We start from the raw sequence: 20238 nt of genomic DNA, 5'->3' as shown, positions 1-20238 counted from the left end.
CAGAAGTTATGTGCTTTACCTACGCTCTACTATTTGAAATATGGACGAACGGCCTCCGTTTCAAATAAAACAGCTCGTGTTTAGAGGACGGAACTTCCATGATTAAAGTTATTCACATTTCTCTTCAAAGTTAAATAAAATCTCTAGGAAATGTGATTCGTAAATTTCAACAAGGAATAAAGAACGGTTCAAAGTTGTTTTAAAAAGGAAATGAAAATTGTGTACGTTCTTTCTCAATACGGTAAAAAAGAAAGGACACTTTTTACTTCCATAGGAACATACTTTATTTACAAGATTATACTTCTGTTTTAAACGCGCGATTAATGGAACGTCGAGGGTTTCCCGATGAAAGGTAGACACCGAAAAGGTTTTCACTGTTGCGGGACAAGTTTTACCGCAGGGTTCCGCGCGAAACCACAGGAACAGAATTACGAGATGGGTAGGAAGACGCGAAAATCGATTAATGGTTGAACTGCCATTGCGGTTTTACGACAAGAAATCGATATGGCTCCTTTATTAAATTGGCGCAAAGGATGAAGGAATTCAATGAACATAAAATTTTAGACGTTAGAATCGCGGCTTTCGCAATTTTTGTAATTTTCAAAACAATTCGAACTTCGTATACTGTATCTCACAGAACAGGATGGATATTGTTCTTATTTAATCTCCATCAAAAATATAAATTATTGTTAGTACTATTTTACACTTAAGTGATCAGAAAAAATATGGCACAAGGGACAAAATTTTTAATTTGAGGAAATTTTGGATAAAGTTAAACTCTAATAGAAAATTCTATGCACTTCTAAACATTAGATTTATTATACTATATTAGAAAAAATATAATCTACGAAAGTGCTACGAATAAGAAAACCTTTGATTTAAAGAAATTATAGATAAAATTGAAGTTTAATAAAGAATTTTGTTTGCTTCGAAACGTTAAGACATATTCCTATACTATATTGTTATGAATTTTCAATTCTTTACAAAATCTTATATTTGTAGAGGATGGTTGGTCGTGTGGTAGTTTAATGACGAGATTATTCGATATTGAAACCGTCAAATATATTTTAAAATAATTATAAATATAGAGACGACCGTAGATCGCTCGATACTGGTCGTTAAAAAGATGTTCGCTAAGACGCTTGGTACTAACTGATTCGCTAAAGACTGTGTGTTGATCGCTAACAAAATCGCTCGAGACTGGGATTGTAAAAACTGATCACCTTATGATCGTGTTCCTTTATTTATACTGGTCGAGGGGGTACCGATAAATTCCCATTTGCCTTTGTTAGACGGCTACACGTAGCGGCGACATTGTTTTCCCCGAAGTTGATTTATTATTACAATATGTATATCATAACGATATTGGTACTCCGAGGCAAAACAACAGCGTGGCTCGAATAGTCCTCTAGCTCATGTGCCGCTACATATTTACAAAGGAATATACTTGTAACACCTTTTCACTGAAGGTTCTACTTTATTTAATTAAATGAATAGTATTATTAAGAGAAACATTAACTGATTATATTAGTATTTACTATACTATAGCAGTATGCGGACAATATACATTAAAAACAGAATAAAAGCACGTGTTGAGTGGAGAACACGTGACTGAGTTTCGGCGGGAAGCCAGTAGCGCAGTAATAGCACGTGTGTAGCATGAGTAAAACATGAGTAAAACAGTTTCTAACCTCAACTTCTATATTCCACAAATAAAAGTTTAAAATGTTAAAAGAGTATTTATTAAAACATCACCTGGTGGAACTCGAAGAGATTTTAGATCATGCAGATGCTAGCTGCTACTACTCTATCTACATAAAGTGGGTATTTTACAATTGCATTTACTCTTCGTATAATACGAAGGATACTTTCCTTACAGCTTCGTATCGCTATTCGAGGATAATGCGGATGTAGCACAAAAAATTTTACGATATCCTAGATATTATTTACCATTCTGTGACGAATCAGCAGTGACGGTACAAGAAGAAATAGCAAAACCAGAACAAATTATTAAAAAGAAGGTAATAATGACCACTATATTAATTTTATTAAAATTTTAGTATTTTTAATCTATTATTCTAAGAGTATATTTGAGAATAGGTTCGTATTAGAGTCACTGCTGTGCCAGTCACACTGGACCAAGGACAAATTGGCCAATTAGTTTCAACAAGTGGCATCATTGTTAGGATCTCTCAACCAACAATATTAAAATCTGTTCAAAGAATGAATTGCAAAAAGTGCAAACATGTTACTTTTATTAAAGTTAGTTGAATGTACTATATACATTTTGTAACATTTGTTTGCTGGTAACATAAATGCTGTCTACTTCTAGTATGAATGGGAGAGACAGGATTTTGAAGATATTACAGACTGTGAAACATGTCATGCGTCAAAGCTCACAGCTCTGCCTGATTTTGAACTAGAGGATTCCTCAGATTACCAGGAAATAGGAGTCCAAGTATATTATTACTTTAATTTTATAGTTATCTCTTGTCGTGTTAATATCATTAACATTCAATTCTCTTAATTAGGAAAAGGGTAAAATAGACTTGAATAGATCTTTGACGGAGGAACTGAGAATTATCTTGCTGGATGATTTAGTTGATAAATGTAGGCCAGGAGATCATGTTGAGATTAGGTGAATAAATTGGTTACCATCTATAAATATATCTATATATGTTGTAAATAAAAACTACTCCTTTTAATTATAATATGTCATACACTTCTTCTCTAGTGGTGTTGTGATAAGAATATGGGGTCCCTTAGAGGTCGGTGAACGTTTAGAAGCAACAACTATGATGCTAGCGAATAGCATTGTAGTACGACGCAAGATATCCGAGACCTCTTCTTCGCAAGAGATGAGAGACGTTTTTAAGCGTTATTGGGAAAAGTATAGCAATAATCCTTTGCTTGGTAGAGACAATATTATCACATCTATTTGCCCACAGGTATCGATTTATTTACAATGTAAATGAACAAAAAAAGAGAATAATAGAATAGAAAATAGATATATATGGCACCATTTATACAAAAATTATTTGAAGCTCTATGGCATGTATACTGCAAAATTGGCGCTAGCTGTAGTTTTAGCTGGTGGCGTGCCAAAGTGTAACGAAAGCGGTAATTATGCATCACTTTTGTTTTTATTATCTCCTTAACATAAAATACAATTACATTAAACGAAACAAGGAACACGTGTACGAGGAGAACCTCATCTTCTTTTGGTTGGTGACCCTGGAACTGGCAAATCCCAGTTGCTTCATGCAGCATCTCGTTTGGCTGTAAGATCGGTTCTTACGACCGGTGTTGGATCGACTGCAGCTGGTCTCACAGCAACTGCTGTTAGAGTTAGTTAATATACACTATATCTTCTATTTTTAACAATTAATATCCATATCATTTTCTTTGTACACGCGTACATGTTACAGGATTCAGAAGGTTGGCATCTAGAAGCTGGAGCCCTAGTGTTAGCCGATGGAGGAGTCTGCTGCGTAGATGAGTTCACAACCATGAGCTCAGAAGATAGGACATCCGTTCACGAGGCTATGGAACAGCAAACGATATCAATCGCCAAAGCTGGGTTAGTTAGCACGTTAAACTCAAGATGTTCAGTGATCGCAGCCATTAATCCAGTTGGAGGTCAGTTTACCGATGATGAAGAATGGGAAACGAATTTAGGTGATCCTCTTTTATCTCGATTCGATTTAATCTTGCTTTTGAAAGACAATAGGAATGCAGGATGGGACCGTTTGACGTCCGACCACATTCTGAAGGCTGCTTACGAAAAGAAAGAGAACACTATTCAAACGTAATAAAAATTTATGCAGTCGATTCTTTTGTTATATACTAAATCATTAATTCGAATGGATGTTTCACAGAGACTCGAAAAATCACATAGAACTTTTAAATACCGAAGACTTATGGAAAGAGGATACATTGCGAGAATACTTGGCTTACGTGCATTCTTTACAACCGAAATTAACAAAAGAAGCGGAAATGGTACTTCGAGCAACTTATCTTTATCACAGATCTCATCCAGATAGGAGGGAAGAAAGAACAACAGTTCGACTTTTGGACAGTCTTATTAGGTAACAAGAGACAAGACATTTAAAGCATTTTTTGTTTTAAACATTCAGCGTAACAATTTTCTTCAGACTAGCCGAAGGACACGCTAGGTTGATGTACAGATCGAATATAGAAATTATGGATGCTATATTCGTAGCGAAATTAGTCGGAACAGGATCTACGTACGAGATCAATCTTAGTTGTCCATTTCCAATAGATCCAATTGCAACGTATCGATCTGAAGGTGCATTTGTATTTTTATAATGTATGCTTTGTTTGTCGAAGTGAAAGATAAGCTTATCTAATCATGGATCAAAATCAATGATTTATAATTCCGGAATTTTAGGTAAAATATTGTTGAAGACTATTGGCTTACAGAATCTGGAAAATTTATTATAAATATTTATTATATTAAATGGACAAATTTTTGTGCTAATCATTGGTGTGAAAGATATCTCCTTTTTTATGAGCAAACTAAATTTTTATTTCTCACTTTTCTTTTCTTTGCTTCTTACATAAGTAAATGTACTAGCGCGTATTTATAAAATTTAAATAACATTTCTTTCTTATTTTTCCTTTTTTATACAAAACGAAGTATTCTATTGTTCATTGCTATACAATAAAGGTATGTAATAATTATTGCAATCAATTTAAACAGCGTTATATATGTAAAAATATATTTAAAGAGCACAATATCTCTGTTTGATTAAAGTCTCAGTACATAACAAAGATCCTTCAACCACTCTTTTCCTATATTTCCGAACATTTTTTACTTGATATAAACTTTCCAGTTCATTGAGACATTTGATTACACCCAATTAAGTAACAGCAACGATATAAACCAATTTTCGTACTCTACAAATAATTTATCGATAATTAATAAATAATTAAACAATATGTAAAAGTAATATTTGTTTTCTTTTCAAAATATCCATTATGTATATATATTTATATATATAATATTTATATGTATATATAGTTTAAACTTTACAAAGTTATAGAATATTTTAAGGATCTAAGTAACAAGTACTTAATTTAAAGAAAGGCCATATAATGTATATTACACGATTTAAGGAATGTATAGGACGTTATTAAAGGTAGACAAAAGGATGGATGCCTTATATTCCCCTACCATAGGTAGTTAAATTAACGTTCCGTAAAACAAGAAATTGAATTCTACACTCGTGGATACAACATATTTTCATGTTAAATTAAGTTATTTTGATTTTCAACACAACCGAACGCTTCCCATTTATATAAAGCAGCACATGATTACAACATCATGATTAAAGTGCCACTAAAATACAAAAGCTAGTAAATATGTTCACGTATATAGAAGCAATAATATAAGAATTAGTGATATGATTATTATTAGCTCGTTTCCTTACTAGATGATAAATTATTTTGTGATTCATTTTCAATCAATACAAACAAAAAGGATATACACATCATATGTGTTTTAAATAATACACATACATACTCACATGATAATTGTGTTAATCCGATTTAAAATACTGTTATGGGGAATAAAGAAATACATAAATCGTTAAACACTTGCCAGGAGTAAATTTGTGATTATTCATTGGAGATCTTTCGATAAACGATACGAATCAATCATTTTTTGGAGAAAACGTGCATGAATAAAACTTCGAACGTACCAAGAAAAAAAAGAAAAATGATTTTATGAATGAGTAGTATAATTTTCTTGTTTTCAATGTAAGAATAGAATCTTCCATGGAACATTATAATTTCGAATCCCGAGTAATGCACATTATTAAGATGATCTACACATACGATTTTACTGAACAGTAAAATGTCAGAGAGTACCTGAAGAATAAATCCTGGAGTGTTGTGAAATCGCTTTAATAGCGTGGTTGATTAGCAGCATTAGCCATTTGGGCGCGGACAGCAGTGGCGGCGACGTTACTTGCCGCATTTTGCACGTGTTCATTGCGCAAGAAAGTCGTGGCGAATTCTTGTTGTGCTTTCGAAACGCTCGCATCCGACGAGCGATATATGCGATGAATCTATAGATCATATTTTTTTCATATTTTACTATTTGAAGACCATAAGTTAAAAACATGATAAAGGCAGAAGATGACTTTCTTTTTATGTTATCAATTATATGTTATCAATTCGATATCAAAAATGGCTTTGCGTCTGATTTTGTACTATTTTGAATATTTAAAAAACATTTATAACATCAGTTATGTAGATCAATATTAATGAAATTAAACTACCATAACAACTAAATTAATATTATTTGTAGATTTATCATAACATCGTAGATTTATTCCTTTTCCAACTACTATATTTTGAAATGCAGTTTAATCACTATATTAAATAAATATTAAGAAATCAATAAAACTGGACTTATCATATTTTCCTTTTATGTTCTCCATTTGCTAAAATTATTTTTCAAAGCTGAACAAATTTGACACTATACCTTAGTTAATAATAGCAGATCTCCGCATGCAGCAAGTACGAAACAAAGAGCAATAAGGAGCAGTAAAAAGCCAAGGAATATTCCTTTAGCTGTGTTGTCGAACATCGTGATAGCAAGTATAATACCGCTGTGATAATAAAATGATTGAAACATTAACATATTATCTTTAGAATAAATCTGTATCTTTGGGAATTAAAATATTACCAAGTTCCTGAGCCAGGAATGCCTATGGCCTGAATCCCTGTGACGATTAATTGAAAGAAGAAGACGAAGAAAAATACCATGAAGTTAAAAGAGCTATCGTTTCTAAAAGAGGAAAAATATATTGAATAATAACGCTAATACTGAGACATTACCATATGATCGATTACATACTTGAAAGCCTTGTATGCTGGTCTGAACCAGCATAAAAATGAGAATGGAGTAAAAAGTATTAAATACAATATTCCAAGACCAAATGTTGAAAATGCTCCGGTACATAACAGTAGAATAAAGCCGCCAATAACATTTAGAATTAAAATACAGCCGTGAACTGTAATTTGAAATTATTTGTTATTTACTATACTATTTTATTCATTAAAATTAGATGCAATACATTAAACTTACACATCCATAAACGGTATAGTTGTCTGACTATCTTCTGAAAATCTGTATGAATTTCCACATCGATATCTTGGTGGAAGCAAGGTTGGCAGCAGCATTTGTCAGGTAGAGGTGGCCAATTGTTCCTTTTTGCTTTGAAAATCAAGTATTTTCAATTGTTAAACAATACGAAAGTAAATATATTAAACATTGACTTGTTATATTTTGGACTCACGATAGTATGGCGTATTTCTTATGTCTTCTTCTGTTCCTGCTTTCCATCCTGGCTCTGATCTTTGCTAAAATTTCATAATTTTTCAAGACAAACTTAACACGATATTAAAATTCACTACAAAATATTATAAAACAAAACTTCATGTACATTTACATCTGAAGTAGGGGATAATGTGCTTCCAAGTGATGTATTCACTGTTTGCTGTGGAGTACGGGCATAATTAGTTGCAGGAGGTTCTTGATTTGAAGGCTGAAGTGTAGCTGGTTGCTGTGTAGCTCCAATACCTCCATAGATGGGAGGATTTGAAGCACCTCTGACTTGTGCAGTTCCTTGTGAACCTTGTTCTGCAAAAGGATTGTAATCTTCTAAACCCCTATTAGCTGGAGTAGAAGATACAGCCCTCCTTATCGCAGGATCCTATTTAAAAAAGTAATTGATTGTTAACTGCTTCTTTTATATCGCAGTCAACCTTCATAAAGAAAGTTAAATTTACTAACACTTAAAGAATGTGTATTTATAGAGGATGTCTATATATAGAGTCAACAGCAATTCAAAGAATTCCTTTATGGAATACATGTCCCTTTCACAATAAATTTGGAGCAGTAATTTTTTATTTACAAAACAATAAAAAATAATAATAATAGTATATATATATAATAATCTGGATATTATACTTAACATACATAATAAAACACGACTAAAAAATAAGGCATACAAATATCAAATAATTAAGATACTAATATCAAGACATAATAAAAGTCTTCGCCTACAGTCTTGACAAAAAATAATAATAATTCGATAAAACACATTTATTTCGATTTGACAGTTTTACAGGCAATATTGAACAAGATAGTGCGTGCCTCGGGTCTAGCCGCTAATGAAATACTCACTGAAAATGGATCATTGATATTCGGTTCTCCAAAAGGATTTTCGTCAAAGCCGGACATCTTAGCCACTGCTCACTGAAGAGCGTACTCCAATGCACCGTCAAAAATTAATAAGACTTTAATACACTCAAAATATTCTTATCTAAACTTGTCTATACTTGATGATCCATTGCGTTGCGGTTACCTATGGTATCGCCGGTACTTTAGCCATGTAGCATACTACAGATAAAGCAACTCCTGCCACGTCTATTGCAAACATGTAATGAACGATTCACACGCCATATCGAAACATTATATCTAGTTCCCAAGACGTTAGTAACATAATTATTTAACACAAATAACAATTACAGAATTAGAATAATTTTTTCAGCGTAATATATATGTATCTTGTCTTTGAATTTGCATAACGTTTCTAGTTATTTATTTTAATCCTTTAAAACAAAAAGTTAATATAACAGAATGAGCAGTTCTCTGCTATATGAGGAACTTAGGCATTGAAGAGGACAACCGTGACAGCAGTATATATTGTGATTCATAACGAAATCGAAATACATATATACATGTATATTAATTAATGTAAATTTATTTTAATTTGAATAACATTAAATCACTTAAGAAAAATGAACTAAAAAATGTTTTAACTAGGTATTATATTGATGCAAACGTACAATGATCGATATTATTATTTAAGCAACTATATATAAGAACTATAAAATATCAACCATATAATAACAATAATATAATAACAACTATATCAAACAACTATATAAGCCGATTATTTCAATACATATTTTCAATTTATATCCTCAAAACCAATAGATCTCGAAAAATTTCTTGAACTTATTAATTGTACAACATCGCAAAGTCAACAGGTAAGTATATAAAAAGTAACTATCTACATAAACATAGAAATTTAAAAGAACTTTTACAAAACATTCACCTGTTTACAACGTAGCGATACAAAAAAAGTAAGATACGTTTAAGTATATAAAGTAAGTATACAAGGTAAGTCGATAAGCTAAGTATATAATCTAAGTATATAAACAAAGCATATAAGATAAGTGTATAAGGTAAGCATATAGGATAATCATAAACGGAAAGTACATATAGAATAAAATTATCAAAAAGCGAATAAAAGTATGATTTGTAAGGAGATGGAACACCGAAACTCTCCATCAAACAGGTCGCCGAATACGTCATTTTTGTTCCGATATTTGAGATTTCGTATTATTTCAAATTATTTCATCTTACAGAGCAGGATACATTGTAAAACGTTACAATGAAGATTTACAGAAGATTTACACATTACAAGATCTACAGAAATTATATACGTACATGAAATAAAAATGGACACTATATTTTTTGTATCTTCTTGAAATTCGTCAATCTCTTTCCTCACACCTGCACATAGAAGAAATGCAATGAAAACTGTAGGAGACCGGAGTGGGAAATTATATAACCCCGTTATAGCGAGCTTGAAATGTTATAAAATACGCGGATCTACAGACATAAATAGGGTGAAGTGAAACAAAGGCAGTTTCATAGGTAATAGGACTGACGCAGGCGCAATCTGTATGATAGAACGATAGATAAAGTAGCGTTATAGTAGCGGAACTACCAGTCGCTATGCGCTTACCCCTGTACGTGAAGTGCTTTTTTGCATTGATTGTTACCCTGTGTCGTGCATTTTTGCGTAGAGAAAATCGTTGGAAAAAGATTCTACTTGAATTGTCAAACGTATCTGATAGGGACAGTGAGAGAGAAATTTAAGAAAAAATTCAATTTCTCTACGGCAATGAGATGGACGGAAGGGGCGTGATTATTTTTAAACATGTACGCCTATCTTCGATTTATTTAAATAAAAAGAAAGAAAAGCGAATTTAGGAAAGAAATATTCGAATAAATTGTTTAAGTACTAACTTAATACTTCCCTATTTTAATCGCTTTTAAAATAAATAAAATTTATAATTAGTATAGAGAGGATAATTTAAAGTTTGAGATTTAATTTGAATTATAAATGTGTCCAAGAGAACTATAGCATATTATAAGTTGTAAATGAACAATCAAACGTTGTTTGCAGAATGGATGTAAGTTCACTGGTACCAGCAGGTTTTCAAGCGGGCCAAGTGGATCTGTGCGAGGTCCAGGCTGGTTACAATAAATTCTCCGAAAATTTGCGAAAATTCACGCCGCAGGCTATACAGTGCGCGATCTTTTGCGGTGGCTCTAGATGCAAATATGAAAACTCGAAAGCGTGGCCGCCAGTGCACATGGCGATACAGAACATATTTTCGCATTGGTAAGGTCGCGATAACAATTTATGGAAAGCTATACAAATTTCATTTTTCATATTCGCGGACCTGCGTATAATAAAACACCTGTTTTGTATCCGTATGTCGAACTGTAATTTTGCAAATTTGTTCCTTTTTATTTTTATTCCGAAGAGAAATTGAATCGATTAATATCACGACGCGATAAACTACCGTGGACAGACGGAATTAATCTCGTCACGGAATCTAATATGTTAGTTGTAAATTAACTTCCTTAAATTTTAATTACAGTAAAATCTCGATTACCAGAATACTGGTACGATTAATGGAAAATTTGGGGATGTTTATTTGAAAAAAAAAACGTTGGAAAACAAATGTAAAAATTAAAAGAAATTATTTTTCATTCATATGGTTTTATTCTTGTTTGATATTAATATTTCTAAACCGCTTTGAAACGAGTAATTTTTTTTTTTTTCATACTAAGATATTTTAACAAAGTTATTCGATTACGTGAACAGCGTGTCATAATAATTATTTTGAAATGAATTAATTTAAAATTAATTTCGAATAGCCAAGCTATTCTACTGTACTTGTAAACAATATGTTTTGTTTGATTATATAGAATAATTAGGGACAATTCATTGAAATCTTATAATATTGATAATAATAATTCGATTGTCTGTTAAATTGATTTTTTAAAAAATTCTAATTATTCCAAAGCAGAAACATCTGTTTGTTCGAATGAAATGATCAGCAGCATTTATTGAAATTCTCTAGTAACGATAATGGATCTGATTTTCTTCTACATTGATTTTTCCTTTTTTCTTATTTATAATGATTTCAAAATGGCAATAACTCCAAATTCTATTTGATCAAATAAAATGACTAGTGTCATGTATTTGGAGGTTTAGCAAGGGATGTAAGGGTCGATAATTCTTCAGGGTGACAGACGACGTACTCGCGATGGCACGACCGAACACCGCACAGATAATAAAAAAGGACATAATCGCACAGTTTCAAGGGTGGAGTATAAAAACCATAGTAAACCTACAAACGCCTGGCGAGCATGCAAGCTGCGGTGGTCCCCTCGAAGAAAGTGGCTTTACTTATGACCCGAATGTCTTCATGAAACATAGCAGTAGGTATTAGAACGTTAAAACAATAGCTCCAACCATAAACACAAAAATAAAAGAGAAACATCGCATCATACGAACCTGATTAATTAAAATGTACGAATAAAAAAAATCAGTTACGAAGTTTCCATAAATTGAAAAGTAGAAAAAAGAGATGACATTGAAAATACTATAAAAAATCTACGTCGAGATTACCGATTATTTATACCATTTACTTTTCAATAATTTTTTTGGGAGGAGCGGACATTAACCACTTACACATTTCATAAAAATGTATGAAACTTGATTAATTCGGAAGGTTCATATTTTATTTGAATAAATATCATACATGGTCGATCATAAGTTACATAGTGTTGGAAAGTATCTCAAAATAAAATTAATACTTAATATTAATTCCTTTATGATCCAGGTTTATATATTCTGTTTTTGTGAAGTGAATTAAATTAATATTAATTCAATTAACTATAAATATATTTGTCTTCGCTAAGATGGTTCCAATTGTAGTGCATTATAAATTCTTCTTTATAAAGACGTCAGAGAAAACTTTTCCCACAACAGAAGGAATAAAAAAGCTCAGAAAAATTCAGAAAGGATTAGTAGCATGATAAACAGAATGGACAATAAGGATAATAAAAGCATTAAAATATAGGAATCACATGAATAATAATTACATATTTAACCGCGCGACGAAGTTGAGTTATACGTAAATGAAGACTAAACTTGTAAAACAGTTTCATAGGAATCAGTGTCGGTTCTGGTGAGGTAGATCGAAGAAGTTTAGCTGTAACATGCAATGCAGCAGAATCGTGTAACCATGCAGACGAAACAAAACTCAATTTCGTCCACAGTGATATAAATATTATTTCTCGAATTACATTTCTCCCCCCTTAAATACCAAAAGATGACAATTCCGTAATTACGATTTGCTAATTTGTTGCAGTTTACTATTACAATTTCGCGTTGAAGGACTACGGGGATGCGACCATGAGCAAACTTCTGGATATGGTCAAGGTCGTGGCCTTCGCTGTGCAAGAGGGAAGAGTGGCAATTCATTGTCATGCCGGTAAATCGATTCTTTTCGATAGGCGCACCGACCCAATTTTTATTTTTACACAGTCCCTTTTCGCCAATAAATTGACTTCGATCCTTGTTCAATTTCTTAATTCAAATTGCAGTCATTATCTTTTTAAATTGATAGAATTGGCGTGGAAGAGTTCATAGGAAGATGTTATCGCGAACAGAAACGTGCAGTTCCTCCTATCATCATCGTTTAAATAAGCCTTTTAATTCAAGACAATGAAGTCATCGATGTTTTAAACGTTCCCCTTTTACTTTCACACGCCCACCCTTTATCAACCGACGATTTCTAACCTTTGAATGTATCGATTTAAGCCACGTGTGAGACGCGTTCATCCAGAACGACCTGTTTTGGTGCATTGCGTGTTACAACACACGGTGTTAACCCGGTGCATCTGAATTTTCGCATTCATTACGATCTTTCTTAAACCTTCGGCTAAGGACCGTAAAAATTATACGTTGCATGAGCTACGTGGAGAAAATAGGTAGTGTAGGAGCGGTCTGTTATTATTCCCAGTTTATATCGAAAAGTTCCAATCAGTTTATAAAACAAGAGAAAAATTCGTATTATTCTTTAATACTAGAAATATTAGATTCTTCGAAATGACGATTTTACATTTTCTGTTTATATATTTAAAAACATGCAGTTGGTTTTGGCGAAATTGACGTTCCCTTTCACAGGAATGGAACTTTCATTATATATTTATTTATTTTCATGCAGATCTATAGTTATATGTACGCAGCTAAATAAGTGGGATCTAAATAGAAAGCTATACATTTTACAACGAATATTTTATTTCACATATTTTATATATCTTTGTATATTATTTTTTATAAATACACAGATATCCGCAGCCAAATTATGATCATCTATAGTGGTGAGCATATAAATAGGAATATGTATTTTGTTTCCACACTCGCGTAAATATAAACATACCGAAATATAGACATACCGTATTTATTTATAAATTGATATTAATACGTGAAATGCGTATTAAAAGAGCGTTTTGGGAAAAAATATATCTGGACTATATCGACAAAAAATAATTTCAATTAAATTGTCAGAAGTACTTATACCTATTTATATAAATATGTATAGCTTCAACCCCACTGTGGTACTTTATATTGCAACTAAATAAATTTCTATTTGCAGAATTTTCATATCTCAAACTTGAACTTGTTTCAACAAAGAAAAAGACTTGTAACGTTTCCAGAATAGCTTTGCCATGAAATTGAATTAAGAGATAGTTCTCTGAAATTTAGGAAATCTGCTAGGGATAGAAAAACGTTGTTGCATCGAAAGTAATCTAACGAACATAGCGTACATTACAGGCAAGAGATTCTAGTATTAACATATAAAACAATATTGTGATCCAGTGTTAGATAAAACTGTAAAAGTCCTAGCACCCTTTCTTACATGACTATTTCACTAATTAAATAGAAGCGTGTTCTCCAACCATAAACGTTTGTTAGTTTCAGTTCTTTAACCAAATTTATGGGCACGAATAATAGATAACTAATGATAAGAAATTGGGGCGTAACATCGAGTCTCTAACATTTACGTATCGTAACTCCACATGCAAATATTCAACCCCGCAGCTTCCTCATAAAAATATCTCACATGTATGAGGCTACAGCGACAGACAAAAGTATTCGAATAGCAACATTTTCTATATTATTAAATATACTCAAATATTACTATGTATTATACACAGACACTTATGGTAACAGATGTACACAATTTAATTTTAATTTACTTTAGTTACATTTATTACTCGGTATCTGTGTATAATATACAATTGCACGTATTTAAATATGTTTGATATAATACATTGAATATATTTGATAAAATTAATAACATACGAAATATTACTTTTTATTTCTACATACGAATACTTTTGTCTTTCATTATAATATATGACAGTCATATAATTGAATAACTGTTCTGTTTCCATCAAGAGGTTCGGCAACCTCGATGCAACTTGAGTTCGATCGTATCGATCGATTGCTTCCTCGATAACAAGGTCCTGTAGACCATGCATGTTTAATGATCATAAAAATTACATTTTCTTCATATTCTCCATATTCTTCGCATATGACAAATCGACGCAAGGATAGCTCCTTGTAAAACTACAGACCTGATCATTACGTACACGAAGGTATCCCAGTTTCCATATAACACGATATACCGTAATTATACGAGAACGTTTTTGTCAGTGAAATAATTTATTTTCCACGGCCCGTTCCATGCACGAAAACGGTTTATCGCCAGGAATATATCGAATTCTTTGATCAACGAATTGCCTGGTCGCGTTGTCAAGCGACGATTTAATTGAATAGTCGAAATTCCACGCGTACCTTGTATGCACGCTCTGCAACTTAATTACGAATCATGGATACGTGTTACGATATTCACGGACATCCACAGACGAAATACAGTTTATGGTTATTATCAAGTGGTTACACGTCGGGCACGTCATAACTCTTGTTAACCCCGGAAACAAGACCGAGTACGATTACGAGTTCCGCTTCCGATTCATGGCTCGAGCACGAGCACGAGCACGTAATTTATTTCCCGAATTAGGCACGATCGATAAGCAGTCCCGACCTATCCTTTAAGGATAAATATTTCATTTGTCCAGGATGATAGCAAAACTCGTGACATTATTAAAACAAGAATGCTAAAATCAATAGATTTTACAGGCTTATTAATTTCTAAACTAATCCTGTGAAAACTAGAAAATCAGCTTATCACGTGGCAATAATTCGTAAGGTTGTTCAAACGTAAACGTTGGAACTAATAAATTTTGTAAAATTCTTTTCCTTAAAATTGAAATATCATTTCACCGAGCGATTGTAACTCGGTAATGTTACTGAAAAGTAAATATAGACTAGAATTTTTTTATTTCTAAAATAACCACCACATTGTGTTTATATTTGCTCGTATTTATAATTCTTATACTAATTGTAATTATATTTTTATTAGTTTGTCATTATATTTTATTTCTGTTCCTATTGGAACAGGTTCAAAGCTTTAATTAACATGGATTTGGGTTAGTACAGGTTCTAATCTGATCCTGTGAAAACTGCAAAATCAGCTTATCACGTGGCAATAATTCGTAAGGTTGTTCAAACGTAAACATTGGAACTAATAAATTTTGTAAAATTCTTTCTCTTAAAATTGGAATATCACTTTACCGCGCGATTGTAATTCGGTAATGTTACTGAAAAGTAAATATAGATTAGAATTTTTTTATTTCTAAAATAACCACCACATTGTGTTTATATTTGCTCGTATTTATAATTCTTATAATAATTGTAATTATATTTTTATTAGTTTGTCATTATATTTTATTTCTGTTTCTATTGAAACAGGTTCAAAACTTTAATTAACATGGATTTGGGCTAGTACAGGTTCTAAAAATAAAATATGGAAATTTCTGAATCTCCACCAAGCGATTAATCATACATAGTTTAGACAAGTTTAAAGGACATGTACCTTTTTCAGGGCTGGGCAGAACTGGGGTTCTGATCGCGTGCTACCTTATTTACAGTCTTCGTGTGCGGGCCAACGATGCTATACGATTTGTTCGTATGAAACGGCCGTGCGCGATACAGACACGGGGACAAATTCTCTGCATCCAAGAATTCGAGCACTTTGTGCTTCCACAGATGATAGTTTTCCCTTTGAATAGCGCAATAGGCGATCGTAAGCCTTGCAGCCTGCAATCGCATCTGAAAAAGCAGCACAACGTACTGCACGGATACGAGCAACGTACATTCAAATACGTTCCAAAGGTTATCTTATGCATTGCAAGAATCACAGACGTCTTATGTCAATATCATAAATATGCGAATCCATAGATTATACAAATTTACATTTGAATATCGTACGAGAATTTAGTAGTAACGCTTTGTATTAATGTCTTATCCTATTTTTGTTATGGCATATTCATCGTCTTAATTTATATAAATAAATTAATACACGAGTCACACTAAGAATCGCTGTATTCTTCTTAGTTACTCATTTACAGACACGCTAGGCATAAATAAAATATGTCATGTTTATGATCAATACAGAGGCAGTCTAACTTTATTCTTCTAAGATATTAAGTGAAAATATTATTTTTCTGGAATAACAGAACCTTATAATAAAACAATATTGTATCGATGAACTTGATATTTTACAAATAGATATTAAAAAACAATGGAGAACATCGATGGATTTGGCATAAGACGACATATCGAACGAACAATTAAATGATTCTAATTAATCCTATTAAATTTGTCCAATAAATTATTTTTTTAGATCGTATTCACAATCTGTGAACGAATCCTTCAATTGTGCGATTGTCAAGAGGACAATTCTCCGTGTGAAATCAAGTACACTATTTCCAGTACATGTTTCACGAGAAAATTTATATCTCACGTTTTGGAAAAGTTTAGAGATAACAAAGGAAATATTAAACACTCTTACTCGTGGGCCGACTCACTCGCAGATTCTTACGACTGCTCCAGTAAGAAGTTAAAGGAAAACTAAATTTCAAATAGTCAAATAAATTAGAAATTTTTAATAATTTACACGAATTTTCTAACTGTCCATTATCCAGGTACAACGAAAGCGTGTGCAAGTGGTAGCCAAGCATCTTCAAGGGGAACATCCGATGATATTGGAAGATTGAGCGACGTATTTTGTACATCTCCGGACAGTCCATCCTGCGATTCAGCTTTTCCAGGTGCCCCAACCTAAAATAAAATCATTAAATTAGCATAAAATTTAATTTAGATAAAAAAGAACACTACCTTTTTATAGTGTTGGATGATAACTACGTGGACGACGTCCTCGGTGATGGAATTCACGGTCAGGATCTCGTAGATAACGACTGCTACAAAGAAATTCAATCTCACATAAACTTAAAAGCTGCTGCTCAAAATACAGCTCTGGAAACCGTGAACACCGACGAAGCAATCAGAGCTCTGATCAAAGACACCGCCAGTTTATCTGACAGGACGAAGAAACGTCTTCAGGATTATCAGGTTGAAGGATGGTTTTTATTTCGAATCAAGATATTCAGTGTCGAGGAAGTGAATTGTCTTGTGATAATTTTCAGATGGATCTAAATCATAGATCTACGGCGTGGCAGAGGCTTCAGATGGAAACTGACTTGTATATTCTGTCAGGATTATTATTTGAATGGCTGGAGACATTGAAACATCCTTTGCTGGACGTCGATAGTTTGAGTTATATCGTCGTCTGGAATTCGAAACCTCAAAGATGCCTGGAAAAATTGCATAGCCCTAATCGATATTTGTTGGAATATCTTCTACGATTTATTAGTCGTTTGAGGCCGATGACACCTGAGGGCCAAAGCTTAATAACGAAGAGGTTCATGGCTGCGCTCACGCAACAGAGTATATGGATCAAGAACTCGTTTTACCCTTCCAGTAAATATTAAAAAAAAATTTCTATATTTTAGTTTTCTTATATCGACTCTTCTAGGTTTTTCGTAGACTGCGAGTGTTTATGCAAATTAGGTATATTCTTATGAAACGGTAAAAAAGAAAATGGTAATTCAGCAAGAAGTTTCATTCGTTAAATTTTAAAACGAATACTCTACTTGGCGTATCGTAAATATCTTTGAATAATACGAGCATTTTGTGCATTTTTGCATTTAGAAATTTCCCATAAGAGCGTAAGAATCTACAGTCTGATCATTAAGAAAGAACAATTATGTGTAACGCAATATGTATATGGTGGAATTCTTTCACACTGTGTAAAAAAATTCTTTTTTTAAATGATTTTTCTTATCACGTAGAAGTAAAAAGTTTGCTGTATTCATATGAAATAAAACAACCGTTGTTTTCGATAATAACAACCTTCGTGGGTTAAATGATCTCATAAAATAATAGTATTCTTTGGACTAATATTGTGCTATCGTGTTTCTGAATCGATTTTTCTGCATTGAACCGGCAATTACAATAAGGGAGATCTTATTTAGAAATACCGTTCGTGTGTAATTTTATACCACTCGGTTGTTAAACGCGACATTATTGTTCTTTCTAGAAAGGGGACTTTCCATGCACCATGAATGATATCTAAAAATATATTCTCAACTATCGGCTCGGTAAACGAAAGAGAGGATATTGCATTTCTCTTGTTTGCTTGCCACTTTAATCCTATGCTATTTGCAAACAATGTAGGTGCTTGACAAAGGAGGAACTACTTATAAACTCGACTGCCAACATAAAATGAATAAGTATCCTTCGTTGGTGATTGTTTCATATTTCATGAAGGCATGACCATTTCCCGTGAACTAGTTGGCATAAGTATTCATTGTTGTCCAGCGTGCACATCACACAACTGATCGCCAGAAATATTGATTCGTCGAGCATGTCATATTGTTCTATTTATATTATCAATAATCGCGATTTATGTGCGGTGGGACTCGTATCACGAGAGACCTAGATGTCACGATTCTATCTAATCTCCTACTTTAGTTCCGGTCTCTGAATCGAATAAATAAATTATTTTATCATCAGTGTAATTTATATTAATATCGTTGTATTGTAGACAGAAATTTTCCGAAGCTACGACGAGGCACGGCAGCGAAATTGAACGAATTTTTCATTAGGATGATGATCTTGATAGAGGAAGTAAACACGCAAGAGATGGAGAAACCATCCTGGACTTCGAAATTGGATTTGGCGTCTAGTCAATTGGAGGAAACGGGGACAGAGGCAGCGAATGAAAAATTTAGTTAGAGCAAGAATAAATGAACGAAGAGTGTCGAGGATCTTGTTTAAGATGATCGTAGAATAGCGTCTATAGCAGTCGATTTATAATATTTATTTTTACAATGTTCCATGATTAATCGTACAAACTACTCGAATAAAGGAAAATATTTTAGTAGTAACAAGTACTTTGTCTCTTATTTATAATTTAAGTGGCAAGATATCGGAAGTTGTAAATCATTATATATTCAAATAATGTACAAATGTTTCCCTCATCGAGAGAGATGTCTTTGCACTTTTAATTTGCATGAATAAAAATTTTTATATATTTTATAGCAATCATATTCTGTTAATTTAACGTACAAGTTAGTTTTGTAACGAGTAAATAAAAATCAGATTTGTATATAGCCTTTTACCCTTTAATTAAGTACCTGTCAATAATTTACTTGTTTAATGTTCTATAATTTTACACAGATAAATCTTTAATAGCTTTTTACATATTTTACTTTATGTTGTGTTGGTATGTTATACATTATCTCATTATGATATCATATCGACCACAGTTAGAAGACTTCTCTTTGCCAGTACCGACGAGAATGGAGTAGGTCAATGTTACCAACAGAGATGAACATAAATCAACAGATGGTAACTAATTTACCGAGAAATAAAAAAGATGAAAATATTTTTATTGTAATGAAATATGATAATGATAATATTTTGAATTCCATAATCATAAGTTAACATACAGTAATAAATAACGTCAGCTCGTTTAAAGAAACTTATGCAAAGAAACTGACTGAAAGGAGATTAC

The 20238-nt window shown here is 32.6% G+C and overlaps 3 protein-coding genes across 21 annotated transcripts; 2 read left to right on the top strand and 1 right to left on the bottom strand.

The window, feature by feature from the left end:
* The first annotated feature begins 1660 nt into the window (after positions 1 to 1660).
* Positions 1661 to 4794, top strand: LOC132911255 (DNA helicase MCM9-like). Its single transcript, XM_060967771.1, has 12 exons — positions 1661 to 1820; positions 1880 to 2021; positions 2101 to 2262; positions 2333 to 2458; positions 2532 to 2638; positions 2735 to 2948; positions 3045 to 3120; positions 3190 to 3347; positions 3429 to 3808; positions 3879 to 4088; positions 4155 to 4309; positions 4412 to 4794. The coding sequence occupies exons 1-12, from the start codon at positions 1726 to 1728 to the stop codon at positions 4462 to 4464; spliced, it is 1878 nt and encodes a 625-aa protein (XP_060823754.1). The 5' UTR covers positions 1661 to 1725; the 3' UTR covers positions 4465 to 4794.
* On the bottom strand, positions 3125 to 8453 carry LOC132911269 (secretory carrier-associated membrane protein 5A). 19 transcript variants are annotated; one of them, XM_060967816.1, is made up of 10 exons: positions 8219 to 8452; positions 7476 to 7745; positions 7329 to 7392; positions 7118 to 7246; positions 6887 to 7043; positions 6716 to 6817; positions 6512 to 6638; positions 4252 to 6092; positions 3420 to 3774; positions 3125 to 3339 (listed from the first exon to the last, which is right to left on the bottom strand). In XM_060967816.1, the coding sequence occupies exons 1-8, from the start codon at positions 8273 to 8275 to the stop codon at positions 5928 to 5930; spliced, it is 1071 nt and encodes a 356-aa protein (XP_060823799.1). In that variant the 5' UTR covers positions 8276 to 8452; the 3' UTR covers positions 3125 to 3339; positions 3420 to 3774; positions 4252 to 5927. The 19 variants fall into 19 exon arrangements, with proteins under 19 accessions (XP_060823799.1, XP_060823800.1, XP_060823798.1 ...); XM_060967817.1 differs by having other exon boundaries at positions 3125 to 3336; XM_060967815.1 differs by having other exon boundaries at positions 3125 to 3774; positions 4252 to 5579; positions 5893 to 6092.
* Positions 8454 to 9811: 1358 nt separating this feature from the next.
* Positions 9812 to 19613, top strand: LOC132911253 (protein tyrosine phosphatase domain-containing protein 1-like). Its single transcript, XM_060967768.1, has 10 exons — positions 9812 to 10048; positions 10296 to 10514; positions 11427 to 11623; positions 12559 to 12681; positions 16204 to 16493; positions 17005 to 17212; positions 17306 to 17431; positions 17509 to 17732; positions 17807 to 18140; positions 19267 to 19613. The coding sequence occupies exons 2-10, from the start codon at positions 10297 to 10299 to the stop codon at positions 19455 to 19457; spliced, it is 1911 nt and encodes a 636-aa protein (XP_060823751.1). The 5' UTR covers positions 9812 to 10048; position 10296; the 3' UTR covers positions 19458 to 19613.
* The last annotated feature ends 625 nt before the right edge of the window (positions 19614 to 20238 follow it).

The sequence above is a fragment of the Bombus pascuorum genome, chromosome 10 (genome assembly GCF_905332965.1).
Source record: "Bombus pascuorum chromosome 10, iyBomPasc1.1, whole genome shotgun sequence".
Taxonomy (NCBI): domain Eukaryota; kingdom Metazoa; phylum Arthropoda; class Insecta; order Hymenoptera; family Apidae; genus Bombus; species Bombus pascuorum.
Note: the sequence above shows the minus strand (reverse complement) of the source record. Positions and strands in the feature narration are given on the sequence as shown.

Bases quoted from the DNA above. Each gene is read 5' to 3' on its own strand.
- LOC132911255 (XM_060967771.1), top strand. From the start codon at position 1,726: ATGTTAAAAGAGTATTTATTAAAACATCACCTGGTGGAACTCGAAGAG. The intron at 2,459-2,531 runs GTATATTATTAC...TCTCTTAATTAG, and splicing joins ACCAGGAAATAGGAGTCCAA to GAAAAGGGTAAAATAGACTT. The intron at 3,121-3,189 runs GTAATTATGCAT...AAACGAAACAAG, and splicing joins GCCAAAGTGTAACGAAAGCG to GAACACGTGTACGAGGAGAA.
- LOC132911269 (XM_060967810.1), bottom strand. From the start codon at position 8,275: ATGTCCGGCTTTGACGAAAATCCTTTTGGAGAACCGAATATCAATGAT. The intron at 7,746-8,218 runs GTGAGTATTTCA...TTTTTTAAATAG, and splicing joins ATATCAATGATCCATTTTCA to GATCCTGCGATAAGGAGGGC. The intron at 7,393-7,475 runs GTACATGAAGTT...ATGAAATTTTAG, and splicing joins CCCCTACTTCAGATGTAAAT to CAAAGATCAGAGCCAGGATG.
- LOC132911253 (XM_060967768.1), top strand. From the start codon at position 10,297: ATGGATGTAAGTTCACTGGTACCAGCAGGTTTTCAAGCGGGCCAAGTG. The intron at 10,515-11,426 runs GTAAGGTCGCGA...ATAATTCTTCAG, and splicing joins CAGAACATATTTTCGCATTG to GGTGACAGACGACGTACTCG. The intron at 17,733-17,806 runs GTTGAAGGATGG...GATAATTTTCAG, and splicing joins AACGTCTTCAGGATTATCAG to ATGGATCTAAATCATAGATC.